General features: G+C 42.2%; 2 protein-coding genes across 4 annotated transcripts; one reads left to right on the forward strand and one right to left on the reverse strand.

The window, feature by feature from the left end:
• The first annotated feature begins 254 nt into the window (after positions 1–254).
• On the forward strand, positions 255–7,249 carry LOC117423750 (U3 small nucleolar RNA-associated protein 6 homolog). Of its 2 annotated transcripts, none has more exons than XM_058989739.1 (19): positions 255–333; positions 1,217–1,301; positions 1,429–1,470; positions 1,836–1,928; positions 2,081–2,128; positions 2,214–2,277; positions 2,471–2,589; positions 2,679–2,756; positions 2,902–2,983; positions 3,219–3,300; positions 3,499–3,680; positions 3,977–4,056; positions 4,156–4,233; positions 4,523–4,702; positions 5,047–5,127; positions 5,243–5,352; positions 5,920–5,986; positions 6,372–6,444; positions 6,770–7,249. In XM_058989739.1, the coding sequence occupies exons 2-19, from the start codon at positions 1,221–1,223 to the stop codon at positions 6,925–6,927; spliced, it is 1,698 nt and encodes a 565-aa protein (XP_058845722.1). In that variant the 5' UTR covers positions 255–333; positions 1,217–1,220; the 3' UTR covers positions 6,928–7,249. The 2 variants fall into 2 exon arrangements, with proteins under 2 accessions (XP_058845722.1, XP_033895770.3); XM_034039879.3 differs by lacking the exon at positions 255–333 and adding an exon at positions 344–549.
• Positions 7,250–9,030: 1,781 nt separating this feature from the next.
• LOC117422823 (uncharacterized) lies at positions 9,031–16,944 on the reverse strand. Of its 2 annotated transcripts, none has more exons than XM_058989741.1 (3): positions 16,650–16,944; positions 12,880–15,993; positions 9,031–11,641 (listed from the first exon to the last, which is right to left on the reverse strand). In XM_058989741.1, exon 2 carries the CDS (start codon positions 15,969–15,971, stop codon positions 14,289–14,291), a length of 1,683 nt encoding a protein of 560 aa, XP_058845724.1. In that variant the 5' UTR covers positions 15,972–15,993; positions 16,650–16,944; the 3' UTR covers positions 9,031–11,641; positions 12,880–14,288. The 2 variants fall into 2 exon arrangements, with proteins under 2 accessions (XP_058845724.1, XP_058845723.1); XM_058989740.1 differs by having other exon boundaries at positions 16,635–16,944.
• Between the last annotated feature and the right edge of the window lie 1,965 nt (positions 16,945–18,909).

An 18,909-nucleotide genomic window follows, 5' to 3' on the forward strand; every position in this document is an offset into this window, starting at 1 on the left:
CACGACCAGAAAGTCCACCTGAATTACTTGAAGTTTGGTAGAATTTACAAAAGGAATTTATAAACCGCACACACACAAAGATCCTGAGAATCTGCCGTAAATATCGCAGATATGTTTTGGAGTGGTTCATAAAAAAAAAGCAGTTCGTTTGATCAGAACATTAGAGGGATTTGATTACTATTCCAAAAAACGTGAACAATTCATCCCTTCAAAGTGATTTTTATTTGTCGTTTGAGTTCAAGTCCACATTAAAGTCGCGCTCCCCTTTGTGACACGGATCTGGGCGGACTGTTTGTTGCTGCTGCCGCTGATTCCGTGCAGTTTCTAAAACAGGTAGGACCGGAAGAGGGTTCAGGCTGCGTTTCCACACGTGTGTAACTGTTGGTGTGCGCCGTACATTGACTGTTTGTTTTAAAGCAGACAGCGAAATTGATTAAATAAATAAGCTGAACCAAACATGGCTGAAATTGTTCAGCAGCGCATTGAAGACAGAATACCAGAACTCGAGCAGCTCGAGAGAGTTGGATTGTTCACGAGAAAGGAAGTGAAGTAAGTACTGAATACAGACAGGGCTGATTTGAGTGCTTTTTAATTTATAATACATTTCGGTCAAGTTAGGTGGGACAGGAGCCTTGGTTGTTATTTTCAAAATTATTGTATATATACGTCTGTAGCAGAACTTACTTTTTAATTTGAAATAAATAAAACAATGGTGCCGGAATTTGAATGTATTGACAAAATACTGTTACTGGCGACATTTTAAAATTGTGTGCCGTAAATGACATTACTTCTATATCAAATCAAATGACGATAGCACCCAGCCGTGTCCAATCCCGGTCCTGGAATATCCCACTCCTGGTTTAACGGTTAAAATGAGGTCATGAACTGCTGCAGGGTGGATGGATTTTTTAATTGTTTCAATTAAATAATTTAGAACAGGGTTGGAACAAAGACCCGGAGTGGAGCTGCCAGCCCACAGACAGATTACTGTAATGATGTTACAAGCACATTTTTTTAAGACGCCTTGTTGAGGCATATGGAAATAAGAACACACGGGGAACCACAGGCAGCCATGCTACAAAATACAATGTTTTTCAAAATAACCACGTTGACACAGTATTTCAACCCAGTCCTGTGTTTTGTCACTTTGGATGCATTATTATTATTAGTAACAGTAAAGTGAGGGGCACTATACTGTTGTGATGTTTCATTTCAGGGCTATGGTTAAGAAAGTGTCAGCCCTGGAATACAAGCTACACAGGAGGATCATTAGCAAAGAAGACTTCATCACATATATCCAGGTGAGGTGTCCGCGTCAGAGAGGGCTCGAGTTAGCTAACCTTGTCATTTTTATGTGAAATCATTTTTAACGTGATTTCTGATGCAGATGTTTTAATCAATTCATGTTTTATTATTTATTTTTTTTAGTACGAGATCAATGTTTTGGAACTGATCAAGAAAAGAAGATCGGTAAGTTTGTCATTATGTTAAGTAAATTATTACAGGGATGGAAAGAAGACTCCCATTGCATTGCAGTTTGATCCATTCCTGGTTTTACGATGAGTTTAATGAGACCTACCTGAGCTTGTTCCCTATACACTGCTGCTAATCAAGCAGGAGTCTTATTTCCATCCCGGACATTGCACTCTGTACTACCTAGTTACTGTTTTCTGTATTGATTTTGTTGAAGTACAGACCGTATTAAAGCTGTAGCACATTAGGTTGGGTATTGCCGATGCAGTGTGCATCACATGCTTTTGGTTTTAGAGACAGAAGCCTATCATGTTTTATATAAATTCGTTTTTGAATTTCTTATTTTGTACCATGTTTTTCAGCGAATTGGGTACACGTTCAAGAGAGAAGAGATCGAGTTCACAATAATCCACAGAATTAACAATGTTTTCAGACGAGCAACAGCAAAGTGGAAGGTAATGTTATGTTATGAATAAAAGCAATGTTATTATTGGTAAGTAATACAAATAAACAAGCTTCTAGACAAAAGTGCAAAGTGTATTTTGGTTAATACTGAGGCCCAAATATATGTATGATGATGTGTGTTTTTTTGTTTTTTTTTAAACAGGATGATGTCCAGCTATGGCTGTCTCATATTGTCTTTTGCAAGAAATGGGTAGGTTGTGGTACATTGCATATGCATGTAAGAAAAATAATGTTTAGGACATTTGTTAACACATTTTTTTATTTTTTATTTCAAGAACACGACAACGCAGCTCAGCAAAGTGTTCTCCTCGATGTTAGCGATTCATCCAGACAAACCAGGTGATTTTCAGCAGCCTTCCTCGTGGCGTCGGTTTAACATGTTTAGCTTGTAAAGCTGAAAAGCGACTGCGTGTTTCTAAAGGCATTTTGTGGGAAGATTATGATTTTGACAGTCGTAATTTTAGAATACACAGTAAACGGTAATATAGTTTATATCGGTCCACTTATTAAGAGACCGTGTGGCTCGTTTCAGCTTTTTGGATCATGGCAGCGAAGTGGGAGATGGAGGATCGAACTTCATCAGAAAGCGCCAGGCTTTTGTTCCTTCGTGCCCTGCGCTTCCACCCAGACAACCAGAAACTTTACCAGGAGGTAAGCTGTGTTTGCAGAGATGTGTTTTTCAGTTCCCACGATGCAGTGCCTGACTTTTTTTTTTTTTCTTTTCCATGGTGTCCCACTAGTATTTCCGAATGGAGCTCATGCACGCAGAGAGGCTTCGGAAGGAGCAGAAAGCACTGGAACAGGCGAAGATGGATTTGGTATGTACTAAATGAGTTGTTTCTTTGCAGGAAAGTCAGGGAAGGGGTCTGTCCCCTGCTTGGCGCAGGTAAAACTAACTATTTTTAAAGACAGCTTTGGAAGTTGTTGGTTATGCCTTAATGAATGCTGAAATTTATCTTTCAGGGACAGTACGAGTTTTCGGAGGAGATCATGAAAGCTGAATTGGCCCGAGTAATTTATAAAGATGCTATTCAGAAAATTAAAGGTGCGGATCAGTCACGGTATTATTTGAAACATTCGCTCTTGCTCTGCTGTCACTGTGTCATCGTATTTTGGAAAAGTAACAAAACAGTATCTGTGTGCTGGATTTTATTTGAATGTATATCAATCATAAAGAGGGAATGGCAGAGTTATACCGTATACAATCTGAGATGTTTGCTTTTTATTTTACTTTTTTTTTTTTGCAGTTTAAAATAAGCGTGTCAATTTGTTTTATTCAGGTGCAGATTTCCTGCTGTCATTCCTGTCAATCGCTCGACTCTTTGACTTCACGAAAGAAATGCAAGACGAGATCCTGCAGGAGTAAGATACTTTCCATGTCCTTTTTTAAATGTATTTTAAATTATTGTTCTTTTAAACTTTTTATTTAACACCGACTTCCCCATGAAGAGTAAAATCTCTTTTATAAAATAAAAATAAGAAATGATAAACGCAGGCGCTGTGGACACACTTACGCGGTGGCGGTCCTTGTTTCGTTGTTCTAATGCGAGCTGCGTTCAGTCTGCAGAGTTTGCATGCTGATGATCCACTGACGTGGGACTTCATGGCGAAGCGGGAACTGGAGGCAGAGTCCCTGCCGTCCCCGGAACACGATTCCAAGCAGACAAAGGCGCTGGAAGTGGGGCGCCGGGAGGAGAGGTGCTGCGCGGTGTACGAGGAGGCCGTGACCGCAGTGCCCACGGGTATGGGACAGTCTGAATTCTCACAGTGTGAGCTTTTAAAAGAAATGACAATTAAAAAGAAAAAAAAAACTGCATGCAACTAAGGTGTATGCAGGAGCTTTCAAAATCGCCTCCTTCATTCATCTGAAGCTTTTTAACAACATTTAGTTTTCTTGGCACGTGATAAAATGCTTTGTGAATATGCCCGATGTATTGTACGCTGTAAGCACATTTGATGCAACCTCAGTCGAGCTGAAAGGCACGATCGCCCACGTGAATTTTACGACCGCAGAATTAAGTGTGTTTCTTTGTCGCAGAGGCTATGTGGCTGCGTTATGTCACGTTCTGCTACGAGAGATTCAAGAGGAAATCGAACAACGAGGAGCTGAAACAGAAAGTAAGCTGACTTCTAGTCCCGTGGGTGCTTTTCATTGCACAGTAGTTTGTGTGTAAGGCCCGCAGAGTAAATCGTTTTCATGTTGCTGTTTTGTTCCAGAGACGAGAGAAAGCTCTAGCAGTGTTTCAGAGGGCACATGAATTGTCGCTGCTTGCAGAATCACTTTACAAGCAATGGGTAAGAGAACTTGAAAACGCCTTCTGCTATTCAATTCCATTCTTTGGTTGTTTCTTTACAATCTGGGGGCATAAGGAGAAATCCATCCTCTTGTCTGTTTGTCACGGATCCTGTACATAAAGTGCATGTAGGGCATGGCGATTTTAAGCACTTACTTTGTGTGTGCAGTGTTGATGAGTGTTTGATTTTTCTTAATTTAATCCAACACACCCGATGCAAACTGGATTGACTGTGCACCTCCTGACATGGATCTGTATGGGTGGCTGTCTACAAACCCTTTCCTTCTCAGCTCCAGGTGCTGCTGGCAGTTGGTCGGACGGAGAGCGCTGCAGAAGTAGCCGTAGCAGCGGCAAGGCGCTTCAGCCAATCGCTGGACACCTGGCAGAGCTGCCTTCAGGTCCTGGTGAGTGTGAGGAGTCACGATGTCCCCACGCTGTTTGAGGAGGCCCTCGCTCACATCAAACCCAAGGTTGGTCCCAGCCATACAGATCTTCACCTTGCCCGTCACAAGTTATTCCAAGTCCCATGTTGTTGTTTGTTATTGAGCTTGTTATTGAAAGGTTATGGGCAACCTTTCAGGTTCTACTGTACACTGTTTGCTCTTTGGTCAAAGTACAGTAAGTTAAGATACAAGTTTATTACATTTACATATTTTTTTATTAAACTTTTCTAATACAAATTAGTGAATTATGTTTTATAAAACAGTTCAGCAGTTTACATTCGTATAGCCAGTAACAGCTTGAAGCCTTGACGCACTCAAAATGATGCCAGTATGTAGATTAAAAAAAAAAAAAAAATCCTTTTCTTTTAAAGGAAAGTCTGCCCCTGTGGCTTCTCAGAGTGGAGTGGACTGAGGAGACGCAAAGCCTTGAAGACACAGAAGCCTTCTTCCAGGTAAAGGATAGGAATCTGCTTTGAGACAGAATAAGACTCTGTTAGTAGCCGGGGCAGTGGATCTGCCTGCATAACCAAGCTGTCTGTTCAGGTTGCTGTGCAATTGTCTCTACAGAAGGGACTGCTTTCCTTGGTCCCTGCCATCTCCGTAGCGATGAAAGAACAGTACTTGGACTGGTGCTACAGAACCGGAGGAGTGAAGAAGGCAAAGAAGGTCTTTACAAGGTGAACTACATGCAGGGTTTAAATAAACAACTGCTTTGAATATTAAAACGTCGTCCTCCACAGCATGCAATGTAGAGTGTAAACTTGGTTGTAGCTTTAAAAAAAACAAAAAGAGGGGTCCCCGAATGGCTCCCCTGGTAAAAGCACTACCGTGGGGCGTGCAGGCGAGTCATACAACCAGAGATCGCAAGTTCCAGTCCTGGTTGTGCGAGGCAGCCGGTCTTCGCTGGGGACTCCGGGGGGGAAGGTGGGATCCGGCTTAGACTGTTTCTCTTCACCGCGCTGCGGCGACCCCTACAGGAGATTTGCTGGGCTGATCTTTGTCCTCCAGAGGTAGCCTGCTGACATCCACTCGAGTTCCTGGGTGTAAAAATACGCGATTGGCCCGTGGGATCGGAGGATGCACGCTGAGCCTTGGGTCCCTGAGCTGTGTGGGGAATCGCCGCGGTGAAGGAGAGAAAATGATAATAATAATAATTATTGGGTATTCCAAATTGGGAGTAAATCGGGGGTAAAATAATTGGAGATTTCTAAATTAAAAATAAAATCTCTTTATTTATTTTTCAGTCTTCAGGAAAGTCGGCCATTTTCTTTGGCTTTTTTCCAAAAAATGATAAAGATTGAAAAAGAACAGGTAAGGGACCCGTGAGATATAATCTGCACTCAGTAAGTGGTTTGATTGGCTTATGTAGTTTATTTATTAATCTGAATACCACACAATACCCTTTACACGCTGCTATTTTATCATGTGTTACTTCATTTCGCACTCATATTTCTCAAGGTTTGCATGCGTTACTCACTTCTTATTGGTCATTTGACAGTAAATTGTACATGTACTACACCCTTTGTTAAATGTCTTCTCGTTCATATTTGTACATGGTTTTAGTCTGTCAGATAGCAAAACAATTAAGGGATCACTCCAAATCATTTTTAACAACAGTATGTAACGCCGGCTGCGTGCTTTGTTTCAGAAGCAGGGTTTGTGTTGAGATGTTTAACTCTGTGCCTGTGTTGTGCAGGAGACCTGCAAGATGCAGAACCTGCGGGAATACTACGAGCGAGCACTCCGAGAGTTCGGGTCTGAGGAGGACAGTGAGTCGTCTTTCTCGTTCTTCATTTCTGATTTGTGTAGCATTGTCTTTAAACCAGGAACGTGCAGCGTTGGGGTCAATTCCCATTCCCTTTTTAATCAATTCCAATTCCAAGCCCTTCAAAAGGAACTGGACCCCCAGCCCTGGCTGACAAAATAATTCCATGAACCTGCTGTGCACGTCTCGAACATGCAGTGTTGAAAGACATGTCTTAGTAAACGTGCTTTTCCGTCAACTCTATAACAGGTGTTTCAGACAAATACAGCAAATGGAAGTGTGCAATGAGTATGATTTTATAAAAACTATCCTGGTTTGTATTTTAACAGATTTGTGGCTGGATTACATTAAGGAGGAACTGAATCACCCACAAGGGAAACCCGAAAACTGCGGCAAGATCCACTGGCGAGCCATGCGGGTGCTGCAGGGGGAGCGGGTGGAGAGCTTCATAGCGAAGTACACGCTGTCACAAACCGGACACCTGTAGAAGCAAACCCCTTTGAGCTTTGGACGCTCCTGGAAGAAGACGGTTGTGTTAATCCTTACCGTATTTCAAATTAGAGTTTGTATTTAAAAAACGAAGGGATCTTTAAAAACAAGGTTTCGTTGCTGTATTGTTTTTGAGATGCACAAATTAAAAAGGTAACATGTTCCATTTTGACAATCCCGTTTTAAGACCATTGAACATTCAGGCCAGGTTCCAGTGTGGCCAACTTTCTGGGCAGTCAAGGCTGTTCGCTGTGATGGATGGGAAGTCCAGCACATGTTTTGGTCATGTTTCAATTATATATACAAAAAAAAAAAAGAAATTTTAAAATGGAGGATTAGAGGTCCTTTATTTCCATAACTCCAGGTGACTTGCCAAATACGATGCAATAAAGGTTACATTGTCTATGGTGATAAGGGAACCAAAAACTCCCATTGTACACAGGGACCAATACTGGAGATGGACAGGTACAGTAAAAACAAGTGGCAAGTTCAAAAGTTTTACAAAACAAAATCTTACCTTTTTATCAAGAGTTTTCTTCAGTGGTAAACAGACACGTACGGTCACTCCACACCGAGGAACAAGACACAGGATCAAAATGCATTTTCAGAACTAGACCAGTCACACAGGATCAATGTGCATTTTCAGAACTAGACCAGTCACACAGGATCAAAATGCATTTTCAGAACTAGTCCAGTGACACAGGATCAATGTGCATTTTCAGAACTAGACCAGTCACACAGGATCAATGTGCATTTTCAGAACTAGTCCAGTGACACAGGATCAATGTGCATTTTCAGAACTAGACCAGTCACACAGGATCAATGTGCATTTTCAGAACTAGTCCAGTGACACAGGATCAATGTGCATTTTCAGAACTAGACCAGTCACACAGGATCAAAGTGCATTTTCAGAACTAGTCCAGTGACACAGGATCAATGTGCATTTTCAGAACTAGACCAGTCACACAGGATCAATGTGCATTTTCAGAACTAGTCCAGTGACACAGGATCAAAGTGCATTTTCAGAACTAGACCAGTCACACAGGATCAATGTGCATTTTCAGAACTAGTCCAGTGACACAGGATCAATGTGCATTTTCAGAACTAGTCCAGTGACACAGGATCAAAGTGCATTTTCAGAACTAGACCAGTCACACAGGATCAATGTGCATTTTCAGAACTAGTCCAGTGACACAGGATCAATGTGCATTTTCAGAACTAGACCAGTCACACAGGATCAAAATGCATTTTCAGAACTAGTCCAGTGACACAGGATCAATGTGCATTTTCAGAACTAGACCAGTCACACAGGATCAATGTGCATTTTCAGAACTAGTCCAGTGACACAGGATCAATGTGCATTTTCAGAACTAGACCAGTCACACAGGATCAATGTGCATTTTCAGAACTAGATCAGTCACACAGGATCAATGTGCATTTTCAGAACTAGATCAGTCACACAGGATCAAAATGCATTTTCAGAACTAGTCCAGTGACACAGGATCAATGTGCATTTTCAGAACTAGTCCAGTCACACAGGATCAATGTGCATTTTCAGAACTAGACCAGTCACACAGGATCAATGTGCATTTTCAGAACTAGATCAGTCACACAGGATCAAAATGCATTTTCAGAACTAGTCCAGTGACACAGGATCAAAGTGCATTTTCAGAACTAGTCCAGTGACACAGGATCAATGTGCATTTTCAGAACTAGATCAGTCACACAGGATCAAAATGCATTTTCAGAACTAGTCCAGTGACACAGGATCAATGTGCATTTTCAGAACTAGTCCAGTCACACAGGATCAAAGTGCATTTTCAGAACTAGTCCAGTGACACAGGATCAATGTGCATTTTCAGAACTAGTCCAGTCACACAGGATCAAAATGCATTTTCAGAACTAGACCAGTCACACAGGATCAATGTGCATTTTCAGAACTAGACCAGTCACACAGGATCAAAATGCATTTTCAGAACTAGTCCAGTGACACAGGATCAAAATGCATTTTCAGAACAAGCTTCACCAGCACCACGTCAATCACAGTTAGTAATAGTACTGGAAGTAGAGAATTATCATGCAAGAAAACCCTCAAAATGACTTGTATTGGACTTGTTTATTGTTTTAATGTCACGGTTTACAGTATTTGACGGAGCAATGCCCCAGTTAAATGTCTAGTAACACTTGAGTAAAAGCTATTTAAAAATTACAACTAAAAAAAGTTACACCACTATGAAACAGTACTTACAGTAAGCTTCTGACAACAGAGTTGGTGTTTTCTTGCTGTTGTGAGTTAGTGATATAGCATTATGTATTTTTTTTAATATACATATAATAAACGTACTTACTGTTTACTAATTACTGTGGTTGTTTTTAATATTCGAAAATAGAACTGCATTTGTCAGGGACCCGTTTGTTACTGGGTTACAGCAACCATCAAGAGTGCTTCATTTGCTTCCGATTTCTTAAGGGGCCTGGGAGAGAGACACTCCCAGATAGAGGCGGGGTGGCCGGGGTGCTGCAGTCTTTTTAGACATCGACACATTCATATCAAGGTAAATCGCTTTTGTGGATCAGACAAAAAGCTTATTTTTCGATTACAATTGCCTGGGTGCGTGACTATAGAAAGATTGGGTGTGCTGATGTTTAGAAGGCATGGATATACATCTCCCAGCTGCCTAAAGTAAATACTGCAATGAGACTATAAATATATACTCTAAAAACAAACCCACGGAGATGATCAGTATCTCTCTAATACAAATGAAACTGCAGAAATAAACAAATCGTAAAAGAGGTTCGGGGACAAGATGCAAACATTATGGAAATCTGAGTCCACTAAGTGACCTGCCAAATTCTTGCAGGTGACCCAATCGCTGCAGTTTGGACTGGTCAAGCGGGGTACAGACAGACAGACAGACAGACAGCCGCTCAGGTGTGCCAGGCAGCTTAGCACTGCTGCAGAATGCAGCTAAACGTTTTAGTACAGTACAGCTTCAACATACCAGCATACTTGCAGGCGTTACAGTCCATTTAAAGACAAAAAACATCAGCTTTCCAGTGCAAGCTGCTCTAAGCTTGATACCACAATTACACCCCTTAAGAAAGTGTGTAAAGGTACCTATCTCATTGGAAAACATGATCCTTTACTCACTGTCTCTGATATTTCAGTGTACCTACCGATACAACACAGGAATTCATCAGGGCTGCTATTCGTAAGGGTAATAGCAGCAGTACAGTATACGCTATATAAATTCACACACACAACTAAGTTAGAAAAAAACTAATTTGCTGATATAAAATATACTGGCTTTCGCGCTATACAAAGTTGGTTTTGTTTGAAAAACTAAAGCCAGCAACTGCACACTCCAGTGTACAATTTAAACAAACAATGAAACCGCTTGAATAAAACCACATTTGAAACCCTGGATATGATGGGTTCTATAAAATAGAGTTTGATATTGCAAGATTGTTAAGATACAACGGCAGGACTTTTAACACAATACAAAAATTGTGTAACTGAATAAAAGCAGTGCTTACTCAACTGAAGTATAAGTGGCAGGGTGTGTGTGTCTCCGACGAGTCGCAGGAAGCATGCACAGCCGATGCAATTGCAGATATACAGAGGTTAAGATCAATAGAAATGAGATATACAGGTGTTGTATTTCTTTCTTTTAAATGTCAATGTTAAACTAAAATGTGCAAATACTATTCAACGGCATGATGAAATGTGGAAGTAACTGTTACGTTTTTGTCTTGCCACGTCCCAACCTCATTCCCAAACTTGAACCCCTTCCTTCTACTGAAAATTAATTTGTAGTATCGACGTTAAAACAAATCAAAAACGCGTGTTTCAGATTCTTTCATTGTGCAAACATTCTTGAGTTATAAATGAAGCCCATTTCTGTGACATGATCATGGAAAATGCCCTCCAGCAGTGCATTACAACGATTAAAGAAGTCCTGCAAAAGACACAGAGATCAATAATTTGGTAACGTCAATGGCAATTCACCCTGTCAATGAACAGCTCCTTGCACGGATCCAAACATATAACTGGAGAAGGAAACGGGCCTCTCGCTCTCTGCTTCTGCTAGGCTCTTTACATCAGTCTGAATTCCAGTTCGGATTTTCCTTGCCTTCTTTCCTGGCCTGATCACATGATCTCTGTGCACCCCACATGTGTTGATCCTGCGAGACACTGCAAATGAGGGCTGACTTGCCAGCGTGGGGCAGCAGATGACCGTTTAGTGATGCCAGTAATGTTATCTAAGCAACTGCCCGAGTGCAGCGTACGCGGATGAGTTGCGTTTGTTCTCAGGGTGTTGTGCCAGCCCATTGCTGTTTGGTCCTGCAGTGTTAAGGCAATGGTTTCGAGTTTGAGTTGTCTGGGTCTCACACTGCTCCGCCCCACTGTCCTCTTGCCCCAGTCCCTCCTCCTGGCTGGAACACATCATTATGCTGCCGCTGCGGGTCACTGCTTTCTCAGCACGATGTAGGACACGAGGAGGATTAGCCCCGCTGTGAGAGCCACAATGACAAACTGATGGACAGTGATGACGGTCTCCAGCTGGTGTATGCGCTCCTCCATGGCTGTGGTGTGAATGTAATCGTAGATCGAGGCTCCGATACTCCACACCGCCCACACGGCGTCCACCACGGGTTTCATCTCGGTGCAGAACAACCGGCACGGCCCGCCAGCCTGGAAAAAGAAAGATCTGGAAGAAATAAAGGAAAACGGCCATTCAAATTGATCAGTAATTCATCTTTACACATGAACGTGCTCTGAATGTCTTCCCATTGCACGGTTCGGACCATGGGGCTGTGGGGACGAGTGGTGAGGCATAAAAAGTCAGTTAGTTAATACTGCTTGTCTCTCTGCTTCTTTCAGGTGTGAAATGTGTTTCAGCAAAGAGGAACACATTCATTTTGGTGTGAAAGTATACATGCTAAATTCCTGTGACGTCTGACTTAAAGGACTGACTGTGGAAAGCAGATTCATCAGTCAGTAATGTCCATTTTAGTAATCCAAACGGCCATTCAATTTAGGATCAATAAACGAGTGGTTTTGATTTGAAGACAAAGACTCAAATCTTTTTTTTTTTTTTTTTTCTTATACCAACCTGAAGGTGATTTCACGAAAACACTCGGATAACCATTCACAAAGGAAATATTATTTAATGTGATTTAAACAAAAACAATGATGCTTTACTACTGTATTTACTGTATGAAGACACAGATAACAAAGTAGGAATCAGGGTCTCTCAGTAATCTGTTTATCACTTATCCTGACACGGACAGCTGATTCACGCCTGAATCAGTCACTTTTTTTAAGACTGTGCAGCTGTTTAGCGACTCGGCAGTTGCTGACTTCAGTCACACAACAATGGAATCGACCAGGGAGCAAAACTCTGCTCGCATCTGCAAATTTGAATCACCGTTGAGCATTTGTCTGCTAATCTAGTAGAATAAAAACTTGCTTACCGAAGACACCGAAATTCAGGCATGCATTTGAAGTGTATTATTTTAATCAGTAATCGCTTAGATCCTACTAATTCCAAGAATCCTATATATATATGGTTACTGGAATCAGCCGCTCCCAATGCAAAGAAAAACTGGGACTGTCAAAGGTCAAAAACAGTCAGGAACCAAGTTTTATTATATCCTGCTTGCGTCGGACTATTTATTTTATACAGTCTGTATGACCTCATACAAAATCATAAATCAATAACGATATTTTTAAATACGTTATGTTTGCGGAAATCAAAGCGGTAGTTTATTTTGGAATGCAACTAGTAGTAAATGATGTAGTCATACGATTATTATTATTGTTATTATTATTATTATTTAATACATATGAATACTTTGTGAGGACAGCCAAACCGACTGTGACCTAATAGCGCATGGACTTGCATATCTTAACATAATTGTCAATTGCATTACAAATAAAACTTACCGGACTAATGGTACTCCGATTAAGATTTATGGTAGAACATACATGCGGAGATGTGCTTTGTATAATATTTATTTCATATCCTTTTCGCTTGCAGAACACCCCCCTTGTCTTCCATGTACACAGCGCGTGTACGCCTCCCTGGCGTCAGACCGGATATGTAGGGAACAGCGAATTCAACCAAAAACTAGATTGTAGCACAGAGCTCCGTTGAATGGTCGTGGTCTGCACCAGGGCATTTTGACCACGTGTTTTTTAGACAATAGGGGATTAAACGTTTGTTTTCTCTCTGTCAACATACTGAATGAGCCACCCGTCTGCTGTTTATACAACTGCACATTCAATTTTAATGAACAATGTACTTTATTTGCTAAATATATTTATTTTTCCCTGTCACAATATACATACAGAAGTGAGAAATGTGCTGGCGTTTACATAAATGAGAAGGGTTGCACACCAGCAGGGATGCTGGAACTAGGGGTACTGGGGGTGTGGCAGCATGGCTTCCATCACATACATGGGGTTGCAGTTTTGTTCAATGGCTTTCAGCACCCCCATTTTATAAATTGTTCCAGCGCCTTTGCACACCACATATTTAAACAAGAGCATTGCAGCAAACTAGTGTCCAGTAAGAGCTGGAAATTGGGACATGCATTACTGGTTTCTTAATGTGCAATACCAGATTATTTATCGAAACACCACTACAGATGTACAGTAAACCCTGGAGTGCACACAGCAGTCATTCGATTAGCCAGCTTGCTGTCTCCATCACTCGCTGATCCACTGACGCAAGTGCACAATGCACGAATCAATGCCCTGCAAGCAGCTTGTTACTGACACTTTCATCCAAGCTTCTCTGGATTGAATCATCGTCCCAAATGTTTCTCATGCGTTCCGTCTCGCTCAACCCAGGTCAAAGCGTGTCAACCCACATCCTGAGGTGGGTTGCTGGGATGTGGTTTCACACTACGTGGGATTGTGACCTGGGTCGCCAGAACCCGGATAGGACTGCCAGTGTCAAAGGGGTTTCAGCTGATTTCCGTCAGTCCCCCAATATTACCAAAAAAATAGAATTTTTTTTTTTTTTTAATAAAACACAGATAAATTCCAGGAATTTTTTTAATAAGAGTAAAACCGACAAGCAACGGGTCTTGAAGATGGGTGATATACAGTATTACACACGGCCATATGTATGTAGCAATCCAGGAAGTAAGAGATACACACTGAGGTTGATCACAGTTTAAACACATAAGTGCAGTGGACAAACACTGGCTGCCTTTGTCACTTTAATGATCATTAAGCTGATAGCTGAAACGTTTGTCTTCTTAACCTAGCCCCTTCTAACTTTTAACTATACAATCTATGCAACCTGCAACACATACAGCAGGCCATTATCAGGGGAAGATGACAATTCAGTCCTGAATGTACTTCATGGACAGCGGGGAAACGTGGCGGTAAATGACATTGAGCCACTGCTCCTGGATGTCTTTAATCCTCGCGCTGATCTGGTCGAGTGAATTGGGGTCAATGAAGTTTTCGGAGAACAAGTTGACGTGTCCTGAGTCGACGGGGGCGACAGCCCAGTCCGGGACTTCTAACAGGCTGTGCAGGTCAGAGCCCTTCAACGACAAGTTCTCCAGATCATTGCAGAGGAAGACGTGGTGCAGCTCCTTGCTCCTGGTTGAACTCTGGGCGACCTCCAGGAGCTCTTTAATCCTGTCCGCCAGGCAGGTGCGGCTCCACTTGTCCTCAAGACGGGACGGGGCCCTCCGCAGGTCACGCAGCAGTATCTGCAGCAGCATGCTTTTGAGGTGGTAGGACGTCAGCACGGAGGAGAGCTGAGACGACGGGTTATTGTCCACATCGAGGTCTCTCAGGGCCTTCACGATCTTTAGGCTGTCGGTGTGACATGATGAAGGGAAACTCTTTGTCAAGATGTTCATGAGCTTCATCTCATACATGGAAAACGAGAGACGCCAGAGCGAATTCCTCTTGACCTGTTCATAGCCAGCCCATATTTCTTTTTTGCACGACTTCGGTATCAGATACATGTCTCCCCTTTCTTTCACTTTAACAGAAGGGATCAGGTCCACGCTGAAGGAAGCATCCTTGTACTTTATTGTGAGGCACACCCCAGCTCCAATCTCGGAGAGTTTTATAGCAGTTATATCACAGCGCCTGTTCTCATTATACAGGTCGATCCATGTCTGTGTTTTGCCTTTGAACCAGTTCTTTATTTTATCAGCCTGAAGGAACCTTCCCTCCACAAAAGATTTCAGGAACCTGTCCTGTGAATCACCGGGCACGGTTTGGACTGCTATCATTCCAAATCCATAGGACCCTTTGGGGAATGTAGCTCTCTGGTGGCAAAAGGAAAAGTCCAGCGACACCCCGTGCGGCATCTCAATGGGAAACATGTAATCAAATTCATCAGGGTCAAGAACTTTCAGCTGCTCCTCAACGCTGCCACTCTTTAGAGGACCTTCTCCAGCCACTGTCGGCTCGCTTGGTTTCAGAGCGTTTTGCATGTGTCTAAAGATGTCGTCGACAACTAGCTGTACGATGTGCTTGGGTACTTCCAGCTCCTCAGGGGACACGTCCACAAAAGCTTTGAAGAAATGATTCAGAATCAGCAGCTCCACATCTATGTCCTGGTGATCGCTGGTTGGGTGTTCAGAAGTCTTGGAGCCCTGTCCAGGCTTGTTGGTGGCCAATCTGATCTTGGAGACCACAGATCTTGAACTCAGAGCAACTACAATTTCTTTTAATTCTTGTATTTGGATCATCTTCCTGACCCAATGCCCTACAACCCTGTCATTTGCAATGGAAGAGAGTCTTGGCAAAACTCTCCTATGCATTTCTGTCTCTTCTATTAGCTGTGCTGTATAACGTTCCAACCGCATGTTTTCAGATTTCAAGCGTTGAATGTGATCCTTCAGTGCCCTGATTTCATTTTGGTCTGCCATCATGCTCTGAATATGATAAGATTGTGTATTTACTTCCCTTGTCCGCTGATTGGGCACTTCACTTCGCAGTAAATACACAACGGACAAACAGAAGATTATAAAAACTAGAAGAACTAATAGAGCTTCCATCCTGGTCCAAAAGGGATCACCTCTTATTACAAAAGAAAAGGAAAAGAAAACAATTCACTCACTGCAATAATCACAATTCGTTCCTGCAACATTCTGACTGGTCTCCTACAACAAACTTTGACCCAGTTATTACATTCTATACTGCTGGTGGCTTCATTAACGACAGTCATTAGATAAAAGGGATCAATCTTACAAAACTGGTTTAGCCATGTTGTTTTAAAACAGCTGCTGCTGTAGCTTGTACATCATGTTAACCCTTTCTTGCATGTTCTGAGGTTTTTGTATTACTTGTGTGCAGTGCAGTGGAGTTCACAGTACAGTTGTGAGAGATGGAAAGGGGGATGTTTCATGGAGCACTTTCTTTTTGTTTATTAACTGCTGATAACTGCCTTAGTAACATGTTTCCCAAATGCGTTCCATTATTTGTTAAAGCTTATGCTGAGTTTACGTTTGTGTTTTTTATTTGTTTAAGGCGTTTTTAAAAACATCAGTTTAACTGTTTATACTAGTTACTATATATTAACTAACCATTACAACATTTGCTGGCTCTGGGGTTTGGAGAAGAGCTAGCTGTGCACTGTTTTTAAATAATCACAATAAAAACATTTCTATGATCCAGAACTAACTGCAAAATGTGCAAGTAAAGATAAAACTTACTCTCACCTTCCTGCTACTCACCGGGAACTGGCTTCAGTATAAATCGTGGGCTTGCTGTTGTTTTGAAAGCCCCACCCTAGTTACATATAATAGACATATCAGGAAGTTGCGTGAAAATGGAACATTGGAACTGAACCCAAGGCACGGTCTGGCAGAGATGCAGCAGCATCATACTGAAATACTCTCTCAGATCGTCCCGGGGGCGCTGGCCCCGCCTCTCCAGCTGTAAGCACCACCCCCTCATCTGTGCATTGTTTTAACGTCGTATATACAACCACACACGACGTCATCAGTTGCATTCCCTTTGAAACTTAAATGTTTGTTTCTGATCTTGCAATGATGTTGCAATCGTTGTTTATATGCACTGTCTGCATTTACAGGTATCAACAGCACGTTACAGTACACATGCATATATTAGAGAGAGAGAGAGAGAGAGAGAGAGAGAGAGAGAGAGAGAGAGAGAGAGAGAGAGAGAGAGAGAGAGAGAGAGAGAGAGAGAGAGAGAGAGAGAGAGAGAGAGAGAGAGAGAGAGAGAGAGAGAGAGAGAGAGAGAGAGAGAGAGAGAGAGAGAGAGAGAGAGAGAGAGAGAGAGAACGAGAGAGAGAACAAAAAAACGCTTTTACTCGTAAAAGTTCCACTTTCAAGAAAGTGGTAAGGCGTTGGTCTCAAAGATCACCGGTTCAAACCCCGTCCGTGCCTGATAACTGAAATATCATTAAACTTATTTTTAAAGGTAATACATTAATTATAAAAACATAAACATTAGATGAGATTGTCTCATGTCTAATATAAATAATTATACGATACAATCCACTGCTATTCAGTGTAGTCAATTCATAAAGCTAAAACAATTACGTGAAAATTAAAACCTCACAATGTCCACTGTATAATGTAACAAATTATAATGTATTTCACTGCTTGAAATATGTTGCTTATGCTAACGGCATTGGCACCGCACACAGCAAGAGTTTTCTAAACTTAATTCAGTTTATGATGCTAATCATGGTTATGTTTATATTTCCCCACAAGGGGGCGCTCCAACACTCTCTTTTAAGGACGAAAATACAGCTCCATGGATTTAAATGTATCATTTACCAAGATTAAATACCTAACAACCTGACCCCAAACATTACACACCACGACCACACACTCGTCACTCAGAAAACTAGATATTACGGGGGAACCTTTGAACGAATATGCATCACAGCAAATAACGTTTGAACTCGCGAGGTTACCAGTAACGCTAATTGGAATGCACCCGTTATAAAAACGCATAACAAATGCATTTAAGAACGTGGGGTGGTGGGGGGCAGGCGGGTAGCAGCCTGACGGATGCGGGAGACGGGAATCATGGTGGTTAAGCGCGCCCCGCTCCCTTTACTCCAGGAGCTCGGGTGCAGCTCGGGCTCCTTGCCTATTCCGCCCACGTCCTCTCTTTCAGAGATTGCCTGTCTGCAAGGGTGCCAGGCATGGTCAGTTGTGTGAGGTATCCAGGTGCGTAGGGTTGGCAAAGCAGGCCCTCCCGGCTCCAGGGTTCCAGCCCGGATCTTTGTTCCAACCGTGTTCTAAATTCTTTAATTGAAACCCATAGAGCTCCAGCGCCGCCGCCTAAAGTAGTTCATTACACTATTAAATTGGGACTACTGGAGGCTGTGAATTTTAATTTGAACCATTCCCCATACCCTAGTATGCTCGAATCTGGTAAGACGATAATATCTCCACATATTTAAAATGACTGGAGATCGTTCCCACCTCCCCCCCCCCCTTGAGTAGCGCGTTCATTGGGACACTTGTCCCCCCTCAGTTTTGATTGCTGCACACCAGGGATAGCCCGGGCCATTTCTATAGCTGCGCCCTGGAAATGCCACTTTCCTCGCGTCCTGCAAGCACACCCGGGGCTTGTCTTGGATATTGCGGTGCTTCTAGAGCACAGAGCGAGCCTGCTGCCGGGCAGGTAACGAGCACAACGCAATAGACAGTGGATTGTGTTATACATGGTTGTAGCGTGTAGCGTTTCGATTACTGGCACCTTTTTGTCGCTGCTAATCACCCCCCGCTTTAACCAGTTTACCAAATAATTAAGTAATTCCCCTGTTGATCAATCTGTGACGGCTCGTCAGCACAGCAGCGACACACAGAAACTGAAAAAAGTGATTCGAATTACCCTTTTTATCTGTGCACTCGTGTGTTATATTCTGTATTTTATGCTAGTTGCTTTGTGTATTTATTGTAAACTGTCTGGTAATAAATAAATTAAACTTAACCATTTCAGTTGTCTTGT

Source organism: Acipenser ruthenus, chromosome 17, assembly GCF_902713425.1.
Source record: "Acipenser ruthenus chromosome 17, fAciRut3.2 maternal haplotype, whole genome shotgun sequence".
Classification (NCBI taxonomy): Eukaryota; Metazoa; Chordata; class Actinopteri; order Acipenseriformes; family Acipenseridae; genus Acipenser; species Acipenser ruthenus.

Bases quoted from the DNA above. Each gene is read 5' to 3' on its own strand.
- LOC117423750 (XM_034039879.3), top strand. From the start codon at position 458: ATGGCTGAAATTGTTCAGCAGCGCATTGAAGACAGAATACCAGAACTC. The intron at 550-1,216 runs GTAAGTACTGAA...GTTTCATTTCAG, and splicing joins TTCACGAGAAAGGAAGTGAA to GGCTATGGTTAAGAAAGTGT. The intron at 5,128-5,242 runs GTAAAGGATAGG...TTGTCTCTACAG, and splicing joins ACACAGAAGCCTTCTTCCAG to AAGGGACTGCTTTCCTTGGT.
- LOC117422823 (XM_058989741.1), bottom strand. From the start codon at position 15,971: ATGGAAGCTCTATTAGTTCTTCTAGTTTTTATAATCTTCTGTTTGTCC.